The 18,884-nt window shown below is 35.3% G+C and overlaps 1 protein-coding gene across 1 annotated transcript in view; it reads right to left on the bottom strand.

The window, feature by feature from the left end:
• Positions 1-390: 390 nt before the first annotated feature.
• The window catches only part of MRPL3 (mitochondrial ribosomal protein L3), a 41,716-nt gene continuing 23,222 nt past the window's right edge, over positions 391-18,884 (bottom strand). The window contains exons 7-10 of the mRNA XM_004762507.2: positions 12,123-12,231; positions 7,284-7,361; positions 5,543-5,620; positions 391-1,103 (exon numbers count right to left, since the gene is read on the bottom strand). Coding sequence (XP_004762564.1) covers positions 951-1,103; positions 5,543-5,620; positions 7,284-7,361; positions 12,123-12,231 — 418 coding nt within the window. The 3' untranslated portion in view covers positions 391-950. The remainder of the gene's footprint in view (positions 1,104-5,542; positions 5,621-7,283; positions 7,362-12,122; positions 12,232-18,884) is intronic.

Genomic DNA, 18,884 nt, shown 5'->3' with positions numbered 1-18,884 from the left:
ATTATATGGAGATCTAACAGTATGATTAGTAAGTCTCTTGGGTGACCATATTAATCAAATCTCAGAAAACATCTGGAGTTAAGTTGGATTCTGTGAATCCTCAGGAATCTGGTACAGAGGAAATCCAGTTCAATGACGCCTGCTTATACTTGCATTGTTAAGCTTGATTATTTGGCTTAAAGTAACTATTAGCAAACAAATTTTAATTTCATATAGTGAAGGAAAACACAGGGGCCATTAGCATTTTCAGAAATAGGTGATTCACAAGTTTGTTGAATGTACAATTCCAGGCCATTTCAAATCCTCTGGGAAGGTATCAGGAAAAATGATTAAACCTATCTACAGCTGAGCGATCAAACTAAAAAACATTCCTCCCAACAGAAGTATAAATAGGATCCAAAATTTATCATTTTATTGTTTTTCCTTCATTAGGCCTTTATGACATACATTATTTCTGCAATTTAAATAACAATCTTTCTATTTTAAGGGCTCTGAAAGTGTAAGAATGATAACAATGAATTTTAGGAAATGGTTTCTTTTTCTGAACAGGTTATACCATAACTTCCAAATGGTTTGCCACTGTTCCATAACCACTCCTTCACAAAGACAGACAAATCTTTAGTAAAACAAGTTTAATTCAAAGGTATCTTAAGATAAACTGAAATATGCAGTAAAAAAAAAGAAACGAACCTCACAAACCACAAAGATTTTGCTCATATGCAAACTGCCAGTCCACTTAAATTTTTATTCAATTACTTATTGATCTGTTTAACGTGGTAACTTTTTTAAACATAAATTAGTTTGGGCGATGAATGATGATGTATTTATGCCCTTGACACATATGACAAGTATGGTATTGTGAGAAAGAAAAACATATTTCCTGGTTATATTACTCTTCTGGCTCATCAAAACTCATAAAATATGTTAAGGTTCTGCCACATCCAATGAGGTTAGGTAAATGTAATGGAAGGTGCATTGGGCTGACACACATTTTCATCATACAAATCTTCTGGTAGTTCTTCCTCATCTCCATCAGGAAAATATGTAGGAAATGGTAGATTTTTACAGAAGTCCTTATATGCAGGCAGATTGGAATCTCTGATCTGTGGGGAAGGAGACAAAGATCTTATTATTAAGTATTATCAATTAAGTTAAAGATATTAAGGTAAAAGAAAAGGTCTTTTAATTATTAAGAATTAGAGAATATCTGTTTCTATATTTTCTAATGTGAATAACACAACTGTTATATGAAGTAAAAGGAACTATTACATGAAGTCAAAGGAACTCAAATGTATTCTTTTTATTCCAATAAATTTAATTAATCCAATGACAGAAATACAGCCTTCTTCAAGTTAATCATCTACTCATAATAAAATTACTGATTATTAATTTACATCTTATCCATAACTTATAAATCTCTAGAAATGCCCAGGATAAATTATATTTTATAATTATTACTTAGATATCAATTATATCCAAACTACGTACATAAAAGTTATTACTACCTATTTCTTGATTTTATTATCTACTCCTATTACATATTTTTATTTTTTAATTTTCTATCATAGATTCTTTGAGTCAAGGTTAAAAAATAACTTTTACCTAGTATTTTTGTTAGTCTTAAGTCAAAGGGCACATAACCAAAAATACCAAGTTTTATTAAGGAAATAAGTTTACATTTAACAAGCACCATTATCATTGACACGATAAGGACAAATTAGAATTTAGCAAAAACAACAAAAATTAATCCACAAGTCTTTATATTACCTCTATTAACTCTTCATATTCTAAAAATATGCTAATTATATCTGTGAATTCACAAACCAAGGAACAGTTCAGATATTGATATGACCCGAAATGTTGGGCTTTATTTTTGGAAAACATTATTGGATTCTTTAAAGCTTCTGACTCATTCTACAGCTTTCATTCAGAGAGAAATAAAAAAAATTACATGTAATTAGACACACAGAGTAAAATAAAGTATAATCATTTTGGCAATAAGAAATGAATAATCTGGTTGAAATAAGTACACAGCTGCTAGGAACAGCTAAGTACAGAAAAACATCTATTTTAATCTCTCTCATTAAAATTGTTCCAAGAAATTTTCAGTAAGTTGCCCAGAAGAAAATAAACTCATTTAATTTTTTTTCCAATTCACTAATCTCGGGTTAAACTTTAACTTGAGGGGGAAAAAAAATCCTATTCTTTTACCAATTTAAACTGTTTCCCAAAATCTAGGGATGCCTGTGTGGCTCAGTTGGTTAAACGGCTGCCACTGGCTCAAATCATGATCCCAAGGTCTTAGGATTGAGTCCTACATCTGGCTCCTTGCTCAGAGGGGAGCCTGCTTCTCCCTCTGTGTGCTGCTCCCCCTGCTTGTGTTCTCTGTGTCTCTCTGACAAATAAATAAATAAAATCTTAAAAAAAATAAACTGTCTCAGAATTTAGAACTGAAGATAAAACCCAAGCAAATGAACAACAAAACAGCAAAACTGCGTGCTAATTTGATAAATGTGAAAATTCAGTCATAAATGATCTATGTAGCAAATTCTCAGTTGCTTTTACATTTTGATAGTCCTATTCTTCCTGAGAACACTTCCAATACAAGCACTGCTTATATATATTTTAATTGTAAATGCTATAGTACTATACGTTCATTGATTTGAAATATATATAACATTTTATTTAAATCTCTTGTTTTGGTGCCTCTAAGGCTAAGAGCCAAAAGCTTGCAACCCATCTTTAACAAATGTGTAAGACTTGATAGTATGTATTTTTGTGCACTTAATCTAACCTCTGGCTTATTTCCCTGCCTTCACCAAAACTCCCTCAACTCTCCAGCTCATTTTTTTTTAATATTTCTGTATATTGGCAAACCAGTTCAAATCATCTGAGGAAAGGTGAGGGGTACTACACATACACACACAAAAAAAACTCCAGGAAATCTGGAATAAACTTAAATTTTAAATTAGGGGATAGGAATAAGCATACACAAATAATAATAACATATACTATATAATGTTGAAAACAAGTTCTTTAGGGTCTCCTAATATATTTGGTGAATCGAAACAACAAAAATGCTTACATTGATTAAACAGGTTGGTCATCCTTAAGACTGTCTTTACTAACTTTAGAATAAAAAAAGGCATTGGTAGCCCCATACTCTGTGGGGTGGTGGGGGAGGGGTGCTAAAGCTCTTATGGGATGAGAGAATGTTAAAGACGCTGCCTGTCCACTAGGATATGCCTCAATCCCCATGGCCAAGGGGGCTTTTTTACTTGTTATGGAATCACCTAGAATAGAAAAAGTGGGGTGAATATTTTCAAAAGTGCATCACACTTCTGACATTTAAAACACAAGCCTACAAAACATCCACCAAACCCATACCTTAATGTTTGGGACAGACATTTGCGTAAGGTTACAGAAGATATTTACTTAGACATTATATGTCAAAGATTTTTTTCAAAATGAGTTTTTTTTTAATCAAAATACGTTTCTTGCAAATACATTCATTAGTGGTTAACAGTTCAAAATGGACTAGACATTCTTTGATGCTAGTTTTTTTTTTTTTTTTAAGATTTTATTTATTTGAGAGAGCGAGCAAGCACACATCCACATGCACAAGAGTGCACAAGGAATGGGAGGGGAGAGAGAGAAGCAGGCACGCCGATGCGGGGCTTCCTCCCTGGGTCCTGGGATCATGACCTGAGCTGAAGGCAGACGCTTAACCAACTGAGCCACCCAGGTGCCACTATGCTAGCTTCTTGAAATGTATTTGGACTCCTCTTATGGGATTGCCTTTTGATGTATCTTCTGAATGTCTTCAGTAATGGTAAGTCATCATCCTTTCAGAGAGCTGAGTTTTTGGTCGATATAGGTGGAAGAGTACTAAATGTTGTTGACTATAAACTCTTTCTAACAAACCAGTCAGAATATCACTGCACATATTATGGTTTTTCAAGACAACTGACTAGCATCTATACTGGCATCCAAGAAAATGCTGAGGTGTATCTGAGAAGTCATAGTAGCAGTAAGGTGCAGCTGGAATGGCAGCCTGGAACGTGGTATGCGGTAAAATGGGGAGAGAAGGGAGACAGACCAACAACCTTTTGTCAAAATTTACAAACTGATCTGTTATACAGTATAATTTTATTATGGAAAGAGTAATTTTCCTCTTTTTTATTAACTAGGTCATTAAATCTATATAACAATTTATTTACAATATATATTGTGTATATATACACTATACACACACACACATATACACATACAATAAACCTGGAATGTGGAGGGATACATTTAATTATAAAGCCAAAATGTTCTAAGTACAATGACAATCTGCCAATCTTGACAACCTAACATTGTGTTTCTGACTATGTCACTTTGGAGACTGGAAACCTAATTAAATCTAAACACATGCAAAGTAAAAAAAAAAAAAAAAAAAAAAAAAGCTGTAAGAATTCAAAAGAACTATTTTTTCCCTAAGAAAAATGAGAATAATCCAGTCAAAAAGTTAATTGCAGAAAGGGAATTTTAATTACTGTAAGATTAAAACAAGTATCATACTTTATGCTACTAATGGAATCTAATTTAAGAAATGAAAAGAATACATAAAGACCCAATCTGAAAATCCGAGGTTAAGTTTTAGCCTATTTTTGTTCTTAGTGTTGGAAAATTAATAAAGAATATATTTCTGGGACTAGCTGGCATCACTTCTACTATAAATTTATTTTCAGAATGGAAGATTCAAAATTCAAAAGTGATTTCTAATGTTGTATTATGTTGGCCAAAATCCCAGGCAGAATATTTATTTTCTATTCTATTTGATAGATATATGTCTGTGAGAGTGCAAGAGCTTTTTCCTTCAAACTTTTCTTGTACATTTGTTTTCTTCTTTTACTTAATTTTGAACATAAAACATATATATTTTTAAAACACTAAAAAGTATAATCAGAGCAATGTTAGTTACAATAATAATAATACTGATAAATTTCTCCTTAAAATATCTTTTACCACCTTCCTTTTAAAAAAAAAAAGTTTCATTTTACATTTTCTTTTAGTAATCTCTAAAGTAAGCCCCAATGTGGGGCTTAATCTCAAAAATCAAGAGTCACCTACTCTTTCAACTGAGCCAGCCAGGCGCCTTTTATCATCTGTATTGTTGACTCTCTCACTGAATTTCCATTTCATGTACATCCAGTGCTTGTGTCAAAGTATTTTGTAAAAAAGTAAAAGTTCTCTTTTGGAACGATACTGATATTTTGACAACAATTATCCTAATATCCTTTTTGTATTTCTAAAGAGCCTCTATTTATTGGTCCTACCCTTTGTGCAGGTTTGTGATTTTATAAACCTAGGTTTTGGCTATTTTGTACAATTTTTTCACTTAGGTGTTACTGAAAAGTGGAAAAAAATTCAACTTAGCAGATAATGTGTTGAAACAGCCACCTATTTTCAAGCCATATTTATGGGTCAAAGGAGAATTTATGGCACACATTCATGTATCCAAACAATGGAAAATAAAGATGGTTTACATACATACCTTTACTAAGCAATTTTTATGGCCAGGTACAGAGCCATTTACATAGATTATATTGTGCTTTGTGTTTATTCTCCATACCTAAAGTAAGAAATGAAATAAAATTTTAAGAGTTAAAAACTCGAGAATATACTTGTATTAAAACAAGCGATATGCTACTAAAAGCCGAGGCTATAAGTAGCCTATGAAGCAATCATTATATTAGCACTTCAAAATGCTAATGTACAAAATATTGTAATATAGGATTATAACAGATATGTCTTATGGAAGTGGTAGCAAATACTCATTTTAAAGATTTATTGATTCTAGAGAGAGAGAGAGAGAATGAGAGAGAGAGCCAGCACAAGCAAGGAGAGGGAGAGGGAGAGAGAAATCTCAAGGAGACTCCATGCTGAGCACAGAGCTGGATGTGGGGCTTGACCCAGGATCCCAAAATCATGACCTGAGCTGAAATTAAGAGTCAGATGCTTAACTGCACCACCACCCAGGCACCCCACAAACTCTCATTTTAAATATAAATGTGACTGAATAATCAAGATTGCTTGGCTACTTTAATGGACACTGCTGGCACCATTAACAAGTGGAAATTCAATTTTATTTTATTTTTATTTAATACTAGCTTGCTCCAACTTGAAACTGGGGAAGCCACAACCTTTCTAGGTCTAATTTTCAAAATAAGTCTGCTGAGCAGATGGCCCTCAAGTGGGTGGCCTTTCATGTGAAGAAAAAGCTTATATAAATGGGGGAGAATGGTCAAGATATGGTAGTGAAAGAACTCATGTGGAGGGAAAATCAAGTCTGACCGTGCTCACAGCTACTAATGGCTAAATGTTAAATACTATGGAAACTGAAATACTGCACATGTACACACATAAAACACACACACATGCACAGAAAATACACACAAACAGATACAAATGGTGATCACTCATAGATATATTTAGAAGGGAAAAAAATCTTAGATTTAATTACATAAAATTTAAAAAACCCTGCTGGTCAAAATTTATAAATAAAATGTATATAGAATATAGAATCTGGAAGAACATGCACCAAAATGTTAACTGTGTTTATCTTTGGGTATTGTTTTTATGAGGAGATATTTTCTTTGTACTTTTTATACTTCGAAACATATAAGTGTATATATAAATATAAGTTATCAAATTCCTCAAATTAGTAGGGACTGAATTTAACTCCCCCCCCCTTAAATATATATAGTTATTGTAGAAGATGGGTATATACTACAACCCTTTCTTCAGTACTACCTTTTCTCTCCTATTTTGATGGTCTCCCTCTCTCTCCCTCCTCCACATCTACTTCTATCCACCCACATTTGACATATAAAGCAAAATACTCTGGCACGGAATTCCACTTTTCTCCGTGCTTATATAACGGCACAGTAACATATACATGGAGGGAGCTTTTGTTCATTCTTTTATAAAAGGACAGTATTACACACAATGCTCTAAAATCCAACTTTTCTCACGCATCATCTTCTTATGCAAATCTTCCAGATCAAACAGTAGATGACTAACTTTTTCAATGACCACACATTCCACAGCTTGGGTGTTAAATAAATATACTACCATGATTATGGGTACAAGACAGACACACAGACACACAGACACATACACCGTCTCTCAGGTATTAGAATGATCCTATGCAGAAAAAGACGTGGTACATCCTCTGGTGCCTTGACATTCAGGTATTGGAGTATTCCTACTACAGAGCCACTTCAGAAACTTACTTTCAGTCCAAATGCTGTCCTATCTTTGTTTCCCATTTGTCCAGGCATTTTCGTTCCAGGCCATACTCTGGCAACATCCTACATAAGAAAACCAAAATTAGTACTTTTAAGTACTCTCAATTTCCAACAGCACTGATCAAACGGAAATGCAGAGTGAGAGAGGAATTATTAAAATGTTTTACTTTGTCCTCATTCTGCTAGGCCCCAGTAAGGAACTAAATGAGGACTTAGACACACTTACCCCAGAGGATTTCCTTTCTAAATTAGATTAGAGCAACAAAATAAATACAGGCTAAGAAATGGATGTAGGAGAAAAACTCAGTTAACAAAAGAGTAGCAACCTCACTAATACTGGTTGAGAAGTAGAAAAGAAAAATTACAGAACGTAAACACATGTCATGCTACCACTCAAAGAACAAACTTGACAGCCTGGTCTGTTTTCACTAATCTGCATTAACTGACTTAACCGACTCCATCCACACCCCTGCTGGTGGGACAGGCCTACACTTCCACCCTCGCTTTTGTGACTTTCCTTCCCCAGAATGATTAAAAGGACCGTTAGTTATTAGAATATTAAGTTTGTTTGTTCAGCTCTGGTTGTCTCTGATTCACATAAATGAAACAGCTCCACATTGTCTCTCTGATTTTGGCTTTGATAATAGATAATACTGTATTTAAAGAAGCAAATTTGAATTACATCTAAAATGGGAAAGCTTCTCATGATACATGAATTCCTGGAATATAAACCCTTCTTTATCACTGCTCTGATATCAACAGGCAAAACGCCCAATGCAAGTAGCTTGCCATAGTATGAGAGTTGTTAACCAACTCAGATTAAAAGACAGTTCTGTATGTTATAGACTAAGTATCACTCTTACTCATTCTACAAATGCACTCTGGATTGGTACACCTTGCTTAACATTACATTACTAAAAAAGGACTCTGTCCTCCCCCATTAAATTTACATTCTCATTAACAGTACATCCTTGGGGTGCCTGAGTGGCTTAGTCCTATTCTGCCTTAGGCTCAGGTCGTGAACTCAGGGTCCTGGGATTGAGTCCTGCATTGGGCTCTCTGATCAGCAGGGAGCCTGCTTCTCATTTTAAATATAAATGTGACTGAACAACTAAGAGTGCTTGGCAATTTCAATGGGCTCTGCCAGCACTATTAACAAGTGGAAATTGAATTTTATTTTATTTTCATTTACTATTAGCTTGCTGCAACTGGAACCTGGGGAAGATCTGGATTTGGAACAGAAATTCCAAATCCATTAGTAGTCACTCCCTCCAATTTCCCCCAGCTCTGTGCAACCACTCATCTACTTTCATCTTCACAGATTTGGCTAAGATGGCTAGTTCATGTAAACGGAATCATACAATATATATTCTGTGACTGTTTTCAAGGTTCATCTATGTTGCAGCACATATCAATACTCCACTCTACTTTATTGCTTAATATTATTGTCTGAATTTGCCATATTTTAATTATCTATTCATCAGTTTATGAACATCTGGGTTGCTTCTATTTTTTTGGCAACTTTGAATAATACTGCTATGCACGCACAAGTGTTTTGTGCATGTTTTCACTTCTTCTGGGCATATACCTAGGAGTGGAATTGCTAACTGGTATGGTAACTTTACACTTAACATCTTTAGCAACTGTCAAACTTTTCCAAAGCAGCTGTTATTTCCACATTCCTATCAACAATGTATGAGGGTTCCAATTTTTCCACATCCTTACAAACATTTGTTACTATCCATCTATCTTTTTATTTCTAACCATCCCAGTATGTGTTGAAGTGCTATCTTACTGTGGTTTTGATTTGCTTTTCCCTAATGGCTAAAGATGGTAAGCATTTCTTCATATCCTAATTGGCCATTTATATATCTTCCATGGAAAAACAACTATTCAAATCCTTTGGATTAAATTGGGTTATCTTTTTCTTTTTTTAAAGACTTATTTGAGAGAGAGAAAGAGAAAGAGGAGGAGAGCACATATGCCTATGTACAGGAGCAGGGGGAGGGGAAGGGAGAGAGAGAGAATCTCAAGCAGACTCTTCACTGAGTGTGGAAGCCAATGTGGAGCTCAATCTCAGGACCTTGAGATCATGACCTGAACCAAAATCAAGAGTTGGCTGCTTAACCAACTCAGCCACCCAGGTGCCCTGAATTGGGTTATATTTTCATATTTTGGATTATAAATTTTAGCAGATATATAATTTGCAAATATTTCCATCCTGTGAGCTGTCTTTTCATTTTTTTTTAAAAAGATTTTATTTATTTATTTGACAGAGATCAGAAGTAGGCAGAGAGGCAGGCAGAGAGAGACGGAGAAGCAGACTCCCTGCTGAGCAGAGAGCCTGACGTGGGACTCTATCCCAAGACCTGGGATCATGACCTGAGAAGAAGGTAGAGGCTTTAACCCACTGAGCCACCCAGGCGCCCTGTCTTTTCATTTTCTTGATTGTACTGTTTGCAACAGAAAAGTTTAAAGTTTGATGAAGCCTAAGTTATCTGTATTTTCTTTTGTTACTTGTATTTTTGGTGTCCTATCTCAGGCTTCGCCTAACCCAAGGTCATAGAGTTACTCCTGCATCTTCTTAAAAGACTTTTATAGTTTAACTCTTAAATTTATATCTATGATCTAATTTTTATAACAATTTATTTTCATATAATTTATAACTGCATAATTTCACATTCATAAAGAAGTTGTAAAATACAAAAAAAACTCTCGAACTTTTTACCCAAATTCACCAAGTATTTAAATCTTGCTCCATTTGCTCTACCATTCCCTCTACTTCTATGCATGCATACCCTCCCCTTATGATCTAAAGTCTGATCGCAGACATGATGCTCCTTTACCTGCAAGTATTTCAGTGTGTATTTCTTAAGAATAAGAAAATTCTCTCATATAACCACAGTACAGTTATAAAACTAAAAAATAATTATTATTTAATCTGTAGTCCACATTCTAAATTTTACCCCAATAATGCTCCCAAGTCCAGGATCTACTTCAGAACTCTACACTGTAATTTGTTGTCATGTCTGTTTAGTCTCCTCAAATGTGGAGCAGGTCCTCAGCCTTTGTCCTTCATGATCTTGACATTTCTGAAGCTGATTATTTTGTAACCAATTATTTTATAGATTCTCATTCACTTTGGGTCTAATGTTTTCCCATAATCTACTTCAGGTGATGCATTTCTGGCTGAAACCGCCACAGAAATGATGATGTGTTCTTTTTTGTTCCTTTTGTATTCAGTAGGTTAATCCACTCTAAGCCTTTTATCTTTCCCCTTTGTAACTAATTGAGAGTTGTTTTAGGGACTCTGTATATAACTTATCTCCATCAAGTTTTCACCACTTGTTTCAGCATCCACTGATAATTCCTGGCTGAATCAATTATTCCTACAATGGCTGTCAAAAGTGAAATTCTAACTCCATCATTCCTTCTACATTTATTTGCTAATACTATACCGCAAAGAAGAGCAGTCCCTTTTCTCCCATTTATTAACCTAACCATTCACTTTATTCATCTATACCAATGTGAGATCATCAATTCTAATTTTATTCCATTTTCTGTTATTTTTTTTTTACATTTTTAGATCAAACTGTTCCAAGCTTTTTAAGTGGGAGCTCATTTTAGATGACTGCTGTGTCCTTTTCATGTGCCATCATTTTTAAAGCAGTTCCTTTCTTTCTTCCTTATTATTTTAATTTCTAAAGGAAGTATTTTTTTTACTGAGGTCTGATTGATCTACAGCATTATATTAGGTTATGATGTACAAAATAATGATTCAATATTTGCCTATGTTGTGAAATGGTCACAGTAAGTCTAGTTAACGCCCAATATCGTACATACTTACAAAAAACCTTTCTTGTGATGAGAACTTTTAAGATCCACTCTCTTAGCAACCTTTAAATACATACTACAGCATTATTAACTATAGTTACCAAGCTGTAAATCAGATTCCTCACTTTCTTGAACAAGCTATTTGGGGTTCATCTTATACTCCTGCCCCATACATGAAACTGGCCATTTCACCAATGAGCCCAAGTTCCTTTCAGTGGGCAATGATATTTAGAAACCAAGATCTAGGCTCTAGATGTGGCTTGCTACTATAGAATACTTTCGCTTTTAGGTTCTTTCAGTAGGGTGAGCTAAGGAATAAATATATACACACATACCTATCTATATCTATTTCTCTTTCTTTACATATGCATACAGTAAATGTACATGGGTACATTCAATCTGAATTCAACACTTTAGGGTTTGTTCTAATTTCCCTCCTTTTCATACCTGAATATCCTTTCCTAGTAGAGAGAAACTTGCCCCCATTATCAATATATTTACTTTTCCATTCAATCCTACAACTTACAGAAAATTATTTCAGAATATAAAAGTCCTTCTCCATTTTCTGTGCTCTTACTGTTTCTACATTTCTTCTCTATTACTCTTCCCTTGTACCACGATACTGTCCTTGACAATCCTTCCCAACTGTATTGACACATAAATGAATTTGTGAAGGAACTGGTGGGGCAGATAGAAGGACATTCTAATCCCTGACTTCGAAGGGTAGGATGGGAGGCAGAGATGGAAGTGAGAAAGTATGCAGGAAAGTACCGAGAATGCTGGTTTTAAGTATGGGGGTTGTTACTAAATGATTCAAGTCTGGTTCTGCAAAGTAAGTGAGGCCAGGACCCATAAAAATGTGACAAGTACTGTGACCCACCTGGAGTCAGATTAAAATAATGTGACCTGACCCCAAGGACAGACTAAAGCACTCTATGCATCGAAGTTGAATATTCAGCATTAAAAAGGGGAACACTAAGTTATACTTACACCAGTTGAAATAGCTCCAGGTCTCCTGTGAGTTTTTGTTTGACCATGAGTAGCAGGCTGGCCTTTAAATCCCCATCTTTTCATGACACCTTGAAAACCTTTACCAATGCTGAACAAGATAAACATTAGAATTTATATAATAAACAGAGTATAGAATATTCCTAATTGTGCATTTCCTTAATAGTACCTTAGAGTTTTAACAATGCTGCTTATCTAAATACCTATGAAAAGCTATGCAAGAAAAAATGCAAATGAACATTTATCCGTGCCCTAGTTTGTACCCCTTCCTGGAGCCTCACTCCGTATAAGATGATTAATTCAAGATGATGAGACAAGAACAAGTTAAGCAAAGGGAGTTCTTTCTGAACAGGGAGTTTTAGCATCACAATCCTGTGAAACAACACAGTAAAAGTGGTAAATTTTCAGAAATTCCCAAGTACTCATAAGCTCTGGGGTAGGAAATCACTAAGAGCTCCATCTCCTGGTATTCATGCCCTTCTGTAATCACCTCTCGTGGAGTCTGCGTGGACCTAGGAACTCATGTCTAAGGCATAAACTATGGCAAATGATAAGATGTCACTTCTGACACTAGGTTAGAAAGAGACCCTGGCTTCCAACTTGGCACAGTCTTCCCTCGAGACTGTGAAGGAAGTCAGCTGTCATTTCCCACGGAGAGTCATTGGTAAAGAGGTCTCCAGCCAACGACTGTGGTCCTGAGGCTTGCCAAAGGCCACATTAGTGAGCTTGGAGGCAGTGCTCCCCAAACTGAACCGGGATGACTGCAGCCTTGACTGATGGCCTGACTGTAACCCCTGTGGGAGACTAGGTGCCACAGGTACTCAGCTAAGTTGTACTGGGACTCCTGACCACGGAAACTGTGAGAAAATAACTGTTCATTATTTTAAGCTGTTATGTTTTGGGGTCATGTGTTAAGTGGCAGTAAATAATATAACAATAAATAAAACAATAATAATGCCCTAATGCTGGACAAATTTTACTTTTACAGATAACAGAAACATCTTGGTCACAAGGCTGGAATAGGAAGCTCACAGAGAAACAGAATCAGAGACCAGCAATTTCTTAAACATCAATTTTTAAATGAAACAACTCTATTTTCAAATTCCAGATTTGAAATCTGGAGAATTTGAAATTGCAGAGAATTTCAGATTTGAAATTGCAGAGAAGCATTCTGTGATGCAGGTAGAAAGCTGAAAATTTAAGTCGGGAATTATTAAAGTTTGTCTCTGTCAAATATATCAATATGAAGATACAACAAAATGGCTAGAATGAATTGCAATACTATACCGGACATATTTTCATACTCTTTAACACCTTCTTCACATTTCATTAGATAATATGTCAACCTATTTTTATTTCTTTAAGACTTTATTTATTTATCTGACAGAGAGAGATGCTGAGAGAAGTAACACAAGCAGAGAGAGTGGAAGAGGGAGAAGCAGCTCCCCCATGAATAAGGAGTTCGATGCAGGACTCATTCCCAGGATTCTGGGATCATGATCTGAGCCAAAGGCAAATGCTTCACAACTAAGCCACCCAGGTGCCCTGATGTCAACCTATATTTAATGTCATGTTCCCTAACTCTAACAAAGCTGATTATTTTAAGACACTGCATGTGCAGGTAACTAGCAAAAAGGACCCAAAGCATAAAATAAAAACCATGTTATTTCCATAAAGACTTTGCTAAGCGTTTAATAAATTACCAGAGAGTAATGGATTAAAGTAAGCCCACACAAATAACTGTTTTAAATAAATTAATTATTCAGCATAAAAACAATGGAAACAGCAGATTATCAAACTGCATGTCAAAAGTAACTTATATATCGAAAATTTAAACATAGTTTACATCATTTTCTTTACATTACTCAACTGAACTCATCACTTATGATGTGCACATAATTCTGCTTTACCTCAAAAAATCAAAATAATGTTTATTCCTAGTCAAAGAGCTAAAACAGCACTTAAAATATATTAAATAAAAAACCCACTATAAAGTGTGCAAGGACATTAACATATAAAAACAGAAACTATGATAACAAATATCTTACTGAAAGTTTGCTTTAGAAACTTAAATATTTCTAGTTAATGCTGAATTTTAGAACATATTTGAAAAATAAAAAGCTTGGCAATTTAAAAATAAAGAAGAAATACCTACAAAGTCATTTTAGCCTACAGATACTGTCTGGCAAATTAACACTTTAAAGATAGAAAGAGGGGACTGGTAACACTAAGCTGAACTGACCATGTTTTTTAAAATAACCACATTCTATCACTGGCCATTCTTGGTAGAAAGTTTGCTAGTACCTTCTGAGATCTCAAACTGATTCATCGATTCACTTAAAAAGAAAGAGTGCTAGTATGAGCACCAATAAAACAAATGCCAGGTAAATTACAGAAGATATTTTAGCTCATTTTAAGAGTAAATGCTTGTAAGAAGAAAGTGGCATCCTGAAAGTGCTAATTATCTGTGAGCTAATTACAGACTGTTTTTCAATCTAGCTTTAGAATGCATCATGTTGTTATACTGTGTACAATGGGAACCTCTTCAATAAATAACCTTTAAACGAAAGGATAAATGCAAATGACATGACAAATTACTGGCTTAATTCAGATTATGGAGAATAGAGTGCACCTGTTGATCCATGGGTGGTTCAGGTATCTATTCTACTAGTTCTCTCAGTTGTCACCCAACTTAAGAACAAAACAAAACAAAACAAAAGCCAAGAAGAGAACTGATCTATACTTAGCCTACCCAGGCACATTTCAAATACAAGGTTTTCATAGGTCACATAAAAGAAAACCTTTATAGAACAATGATACACAGCATGCGGCAAACATGCTTTATTTCCTCTATCCCTTTTACGCTGCAGTTTTTAGTTAGCAGGAAAAAAATCAAATAAAGGAAAATTCAAGTCAGAAGGAACACAGTGTGAGAAGTTCCATATTTAGTGAGACAGATCAGAAAATTAAGAAAACACAGAAATATATTTAGAGCATTTATACTTGATAAACCAAAAATTCATTAAAAAACTCCGAGATCCTATTTAAATTTAGGAGACTACTGTCCTTGTTTCTCAGTCCATTTTCCCTTAGTACACTTTAAGCTTAGAAAGGGTTTTTCGTTTAACCCTTGTGCCTAATCTAGAAAAATCAGAGTTATTTTGTTATTGGCTATAGCTGTGTCTTAGGAAGAAAGATTATTAGTTTCCTTTATTTTGTCCTATAGTTTCCAAATGTTGTGAATGGGCATGCCTTTTGTAAAGTTTAAGATGGTATTAAGAAAAGGGGAGGAGGGGCTCAGAGGTACGATAGTCCTAAGCATCTCACAGAAGAAAATGCATAATTTAATGTTTCCCACTGCATTCTAGAAATTATTGCTATGTGAGTTTCATTCCCTTGGTATACTACGTCATACGTCAAAAGCACAAATGTCTACCAGCAGATACACAGGTTTCAATACAAACCCATCATGTATTTCCCCACTTTGTGGGAAAGTGCCCTTGACTCCATGATTCTAGATATATTTCTATAGGGCGTAAAACAAAATGTTCAAAGGTGAAGAGTGCTCTCAATTTGATTCATTCTGAGTCGTTGGAGAACTTCCCCCCAAATTCTCATCATTGAGGCTTTCCCTCAACATGGGCTTCTTTTATCTCTCTCTTTGGTATCCCTCTTTCTCTACTTTGGGAAGCAAACTGTGCCCCCTTAATTCCCAAATCCAAAGAGTTTTATTAAAATATTGTTTTATTATAGAAAATTTTAAAACATACTGAAAAGCAGAGAGACTAGTACAGTGAATCCCTATGTACCCCATTACCCAGGGTCAAACATTATCAACTCAAGGCCTATTCTGTTTCATCTATTCCCCTCCTCTGCAACTCCAATGGATTATTTTTTTTTTAAAGATTTTATTTATTTATTTGACAGAGAGAGATCACAAGTAGGCAGAGAGGCAGGGAGAGAGAGAGAGAAGGAAGCAGGCTCCCCGCAGAGCAGAGAGCCCCATGTGGGGCTCGTTCCCAGGACCCTGAGACCATGACCTGAGCCAAAGGCAGAAGCTTAACCCACTGAGCCACCCAGGCGCCCCCCAATGGATTATTTTTAAACAAATCCCAGATACAGTGTTTCATTCAAAAATATTTTAACATAGATATCTTTTAAGGATCCTTTTAATTTATTTTTTTAAAGATTATTTATTTATTTATTTGACAGAGATCACAAGTAGGCAGAAAAGCAGGCAGAGAGAGGGGGGGGGGGCTCAATCCCAGGACCCTGGGATCATGACCTGAGCCAAAGGCAGAGGCTTTAACCCATTGAGCCACCCAGGCGCCCCAAGGATCCTTTTTAAAAACAAAACCACAATACCATGATCATAATCTAAAAATATTAGTAATTTTTTAATATCAAATACCTAGTCAGTATTCAAATTTCTATGGCCTTTTTTTGAAGAGAAAGAGTAGTCCTCTATTCTCCCTGTTTACCACCCTCCCCCAATACTCTCAATCATCATTTCCTCCCTATTTTCCTGCTTCCCTAATGCTCCTTGAGACATTCCTTTCCCTTTGCTGCGACATGAAAAGATGGTTATAGAAACCTGTTGCTGACTCTCTTTTCAATAGGGTTTACATCAGGGGTTGACCTGCAGTGGCCACTTGTTTTGTAAATAAAAAGTTTTACTGGAACACAGCTTTGTACTTTTATTACTTATTGCCTACAGCTGCTATGGAGCTATAATGGCAAAGCTGAGTAGTTTTAACAGAGAACATAGTGCTTGTAACTCTAATATTTAATATCTGGCTCTTTGAAAAAAGTCGGCTGATTCTTAAGTCTATTACTAACAAGCCGGAGTTCCACAAATCTTGCCCCCTGGCAAGAATTCTGCTACTATCCCATTTGGCAGATGTACTGATCAGATCCAACCAGAAGTACCCCAGCCATTCAATTTTAATGTTTCAGACACAGGAAGTTAACATCTCTCTCTCTTCAAGCTATCCTCCTTCACAGTCACTAGAGTGACATTCCCAAGACAAGTCTTTTCACATAAGCTGTCCCCTGCTTTAAAAAGCAAAACAGCAACAAAAAATAAAAGCAAACTAAACCATAACCTTAAGTGGTTCACAGTAACTTCTTGAGCTTGGGGCATATAAGGCCTTTTATAACTGGGTCCAGTCAACCTTTCACGAATCCTCACGGTAGCAGATTACTCTGTGAATTCCTAAGTACATCACTCTCTTTCCTGTCTTGCTCATTCTGTTCCCTCAGATTCACACGCCCATCTCACTGCACTGTCCTTCTACTTTTAACCATGAAAAGAGAACCAAAAGTGTTTGTTACCAAGTGTCGCATGGGCTACAAAATACTTGATTTTCTTTATTAAAAGGAATCAAAACCCATGCTGTAAGTAGAGGTTTTTATATCAGAACCATTTCTAAATTAAGCTTTCATGTTCTCTCTTTAGCTAATTTAAAGCTATAAAAAGTTTAACTCACTTGTACATAATCCCTCAGAGAAACGGTAACTGAGTAGTACTAAATGGAAGAGAAGACTCTTGACTTCTCTAAGGATGCCCCAAGATCAGGTCATATTTTTATGGAGGTGAGGGTGGAAGATGAAGAAATCATTGGTTTAAAACCAGCTTCTCTATGGTTAAACATTACATACGAATACAGGGACATGGAGATTCATATCAGGTTCTGGTCAAAATCATGACTGAGATGCTTCTTTATGAAGTTGAATGACCGAGAACTCATTAGAGTAAGATGGTATCTCTCCTTGTGAAAAAGTAATGTGGAATATAAAGGCATAAAGTACAAATCAATAATCAAAAGAATTTGTTGTTGGATATAATTTAACATTACTTTGCTATGTTTTAGATTCAAACACCCAAAAGCTTTCAATTAAAAAATTTTTTTTAGTAAACAAAAAAGGACAATTTTTACTAAAATAAATTACATGCATATAAAAGACCCTATGAGCTAATTCACTATCTCCATCAGAATTAGCTTTTAATTTATGATAAACTACTAAGGCACAAACATTTTAATCTTTAATTACAGCTTCTCATTTCAACGAACTCATGGAGATAGAGATTATCTACCTACTTTCATCTCCACACATTCCAAGGATAAAGTATTTCTGAAGACCCCTGTAAACTCTGGGAGTCAATTTCTACCAATTCGGTGTGTCTAAACCTATTTAATCAGTGATGTACGGCTCCTGAGCCCACAAGTAAGGCATGGGAAATATTTCAGTTGCTTTGTGCTCTATCACATTTCGTTAAAAGCTGGCATGAAATAGCTATATAGCTGTTGCTTTCTAGGATGAGTTTGTGACAGCATGACCTGAAATGTACAATGCATTGTTTCTGTCTGAAAACCATAAACCTCCCATCAATATCTGGGAACATTTTTATCAACAAGTGAATGCTAAGAGCGCATTGCTTATAGCCTCCCAACTTCAAATCTAACTTATTTAACAGTACAAAGAGCCAAATGTGCAGTGATTCCTCTGAGTCCTCTTAAGAAAGGAAGCATTTCCTGGCTGTCCTAAATAAACCCAGAAAACCATACTTGGTGTCCTAAGTTTAATGTGAATTTCTCAAAAAAGAAATCTCAAATAACTAAATAATTTCATAATGGAAGGACATAACAATCTTGTGCAGGTCGTTAGCCATACCACTTTCTTCAAGGACCAGAAGACCATATTGCTGTGTGTTGAATCTACTATTATGTCTTACTTCTTCTT

Source organism: Mustela putorius, unplaced genomic scaffold (genome assembly GCF_011764305.1).
Source record: "Mustela putorius furo isolate JIRA1106 unplaced genomic scaffold, ASM1176430v1.1 tig00003834_pilon_pilon_pilon, whole genome shotgun sequence".
Lineage (NCBI taxonomy): Eukaryota > Metazoa > Chordata > Mammalia > Carnivora > Mustelidae > Mustela > Mustela putorius.
This window is presented reverse-complemented; position numbering and strand designations above follow the sequence as displayed.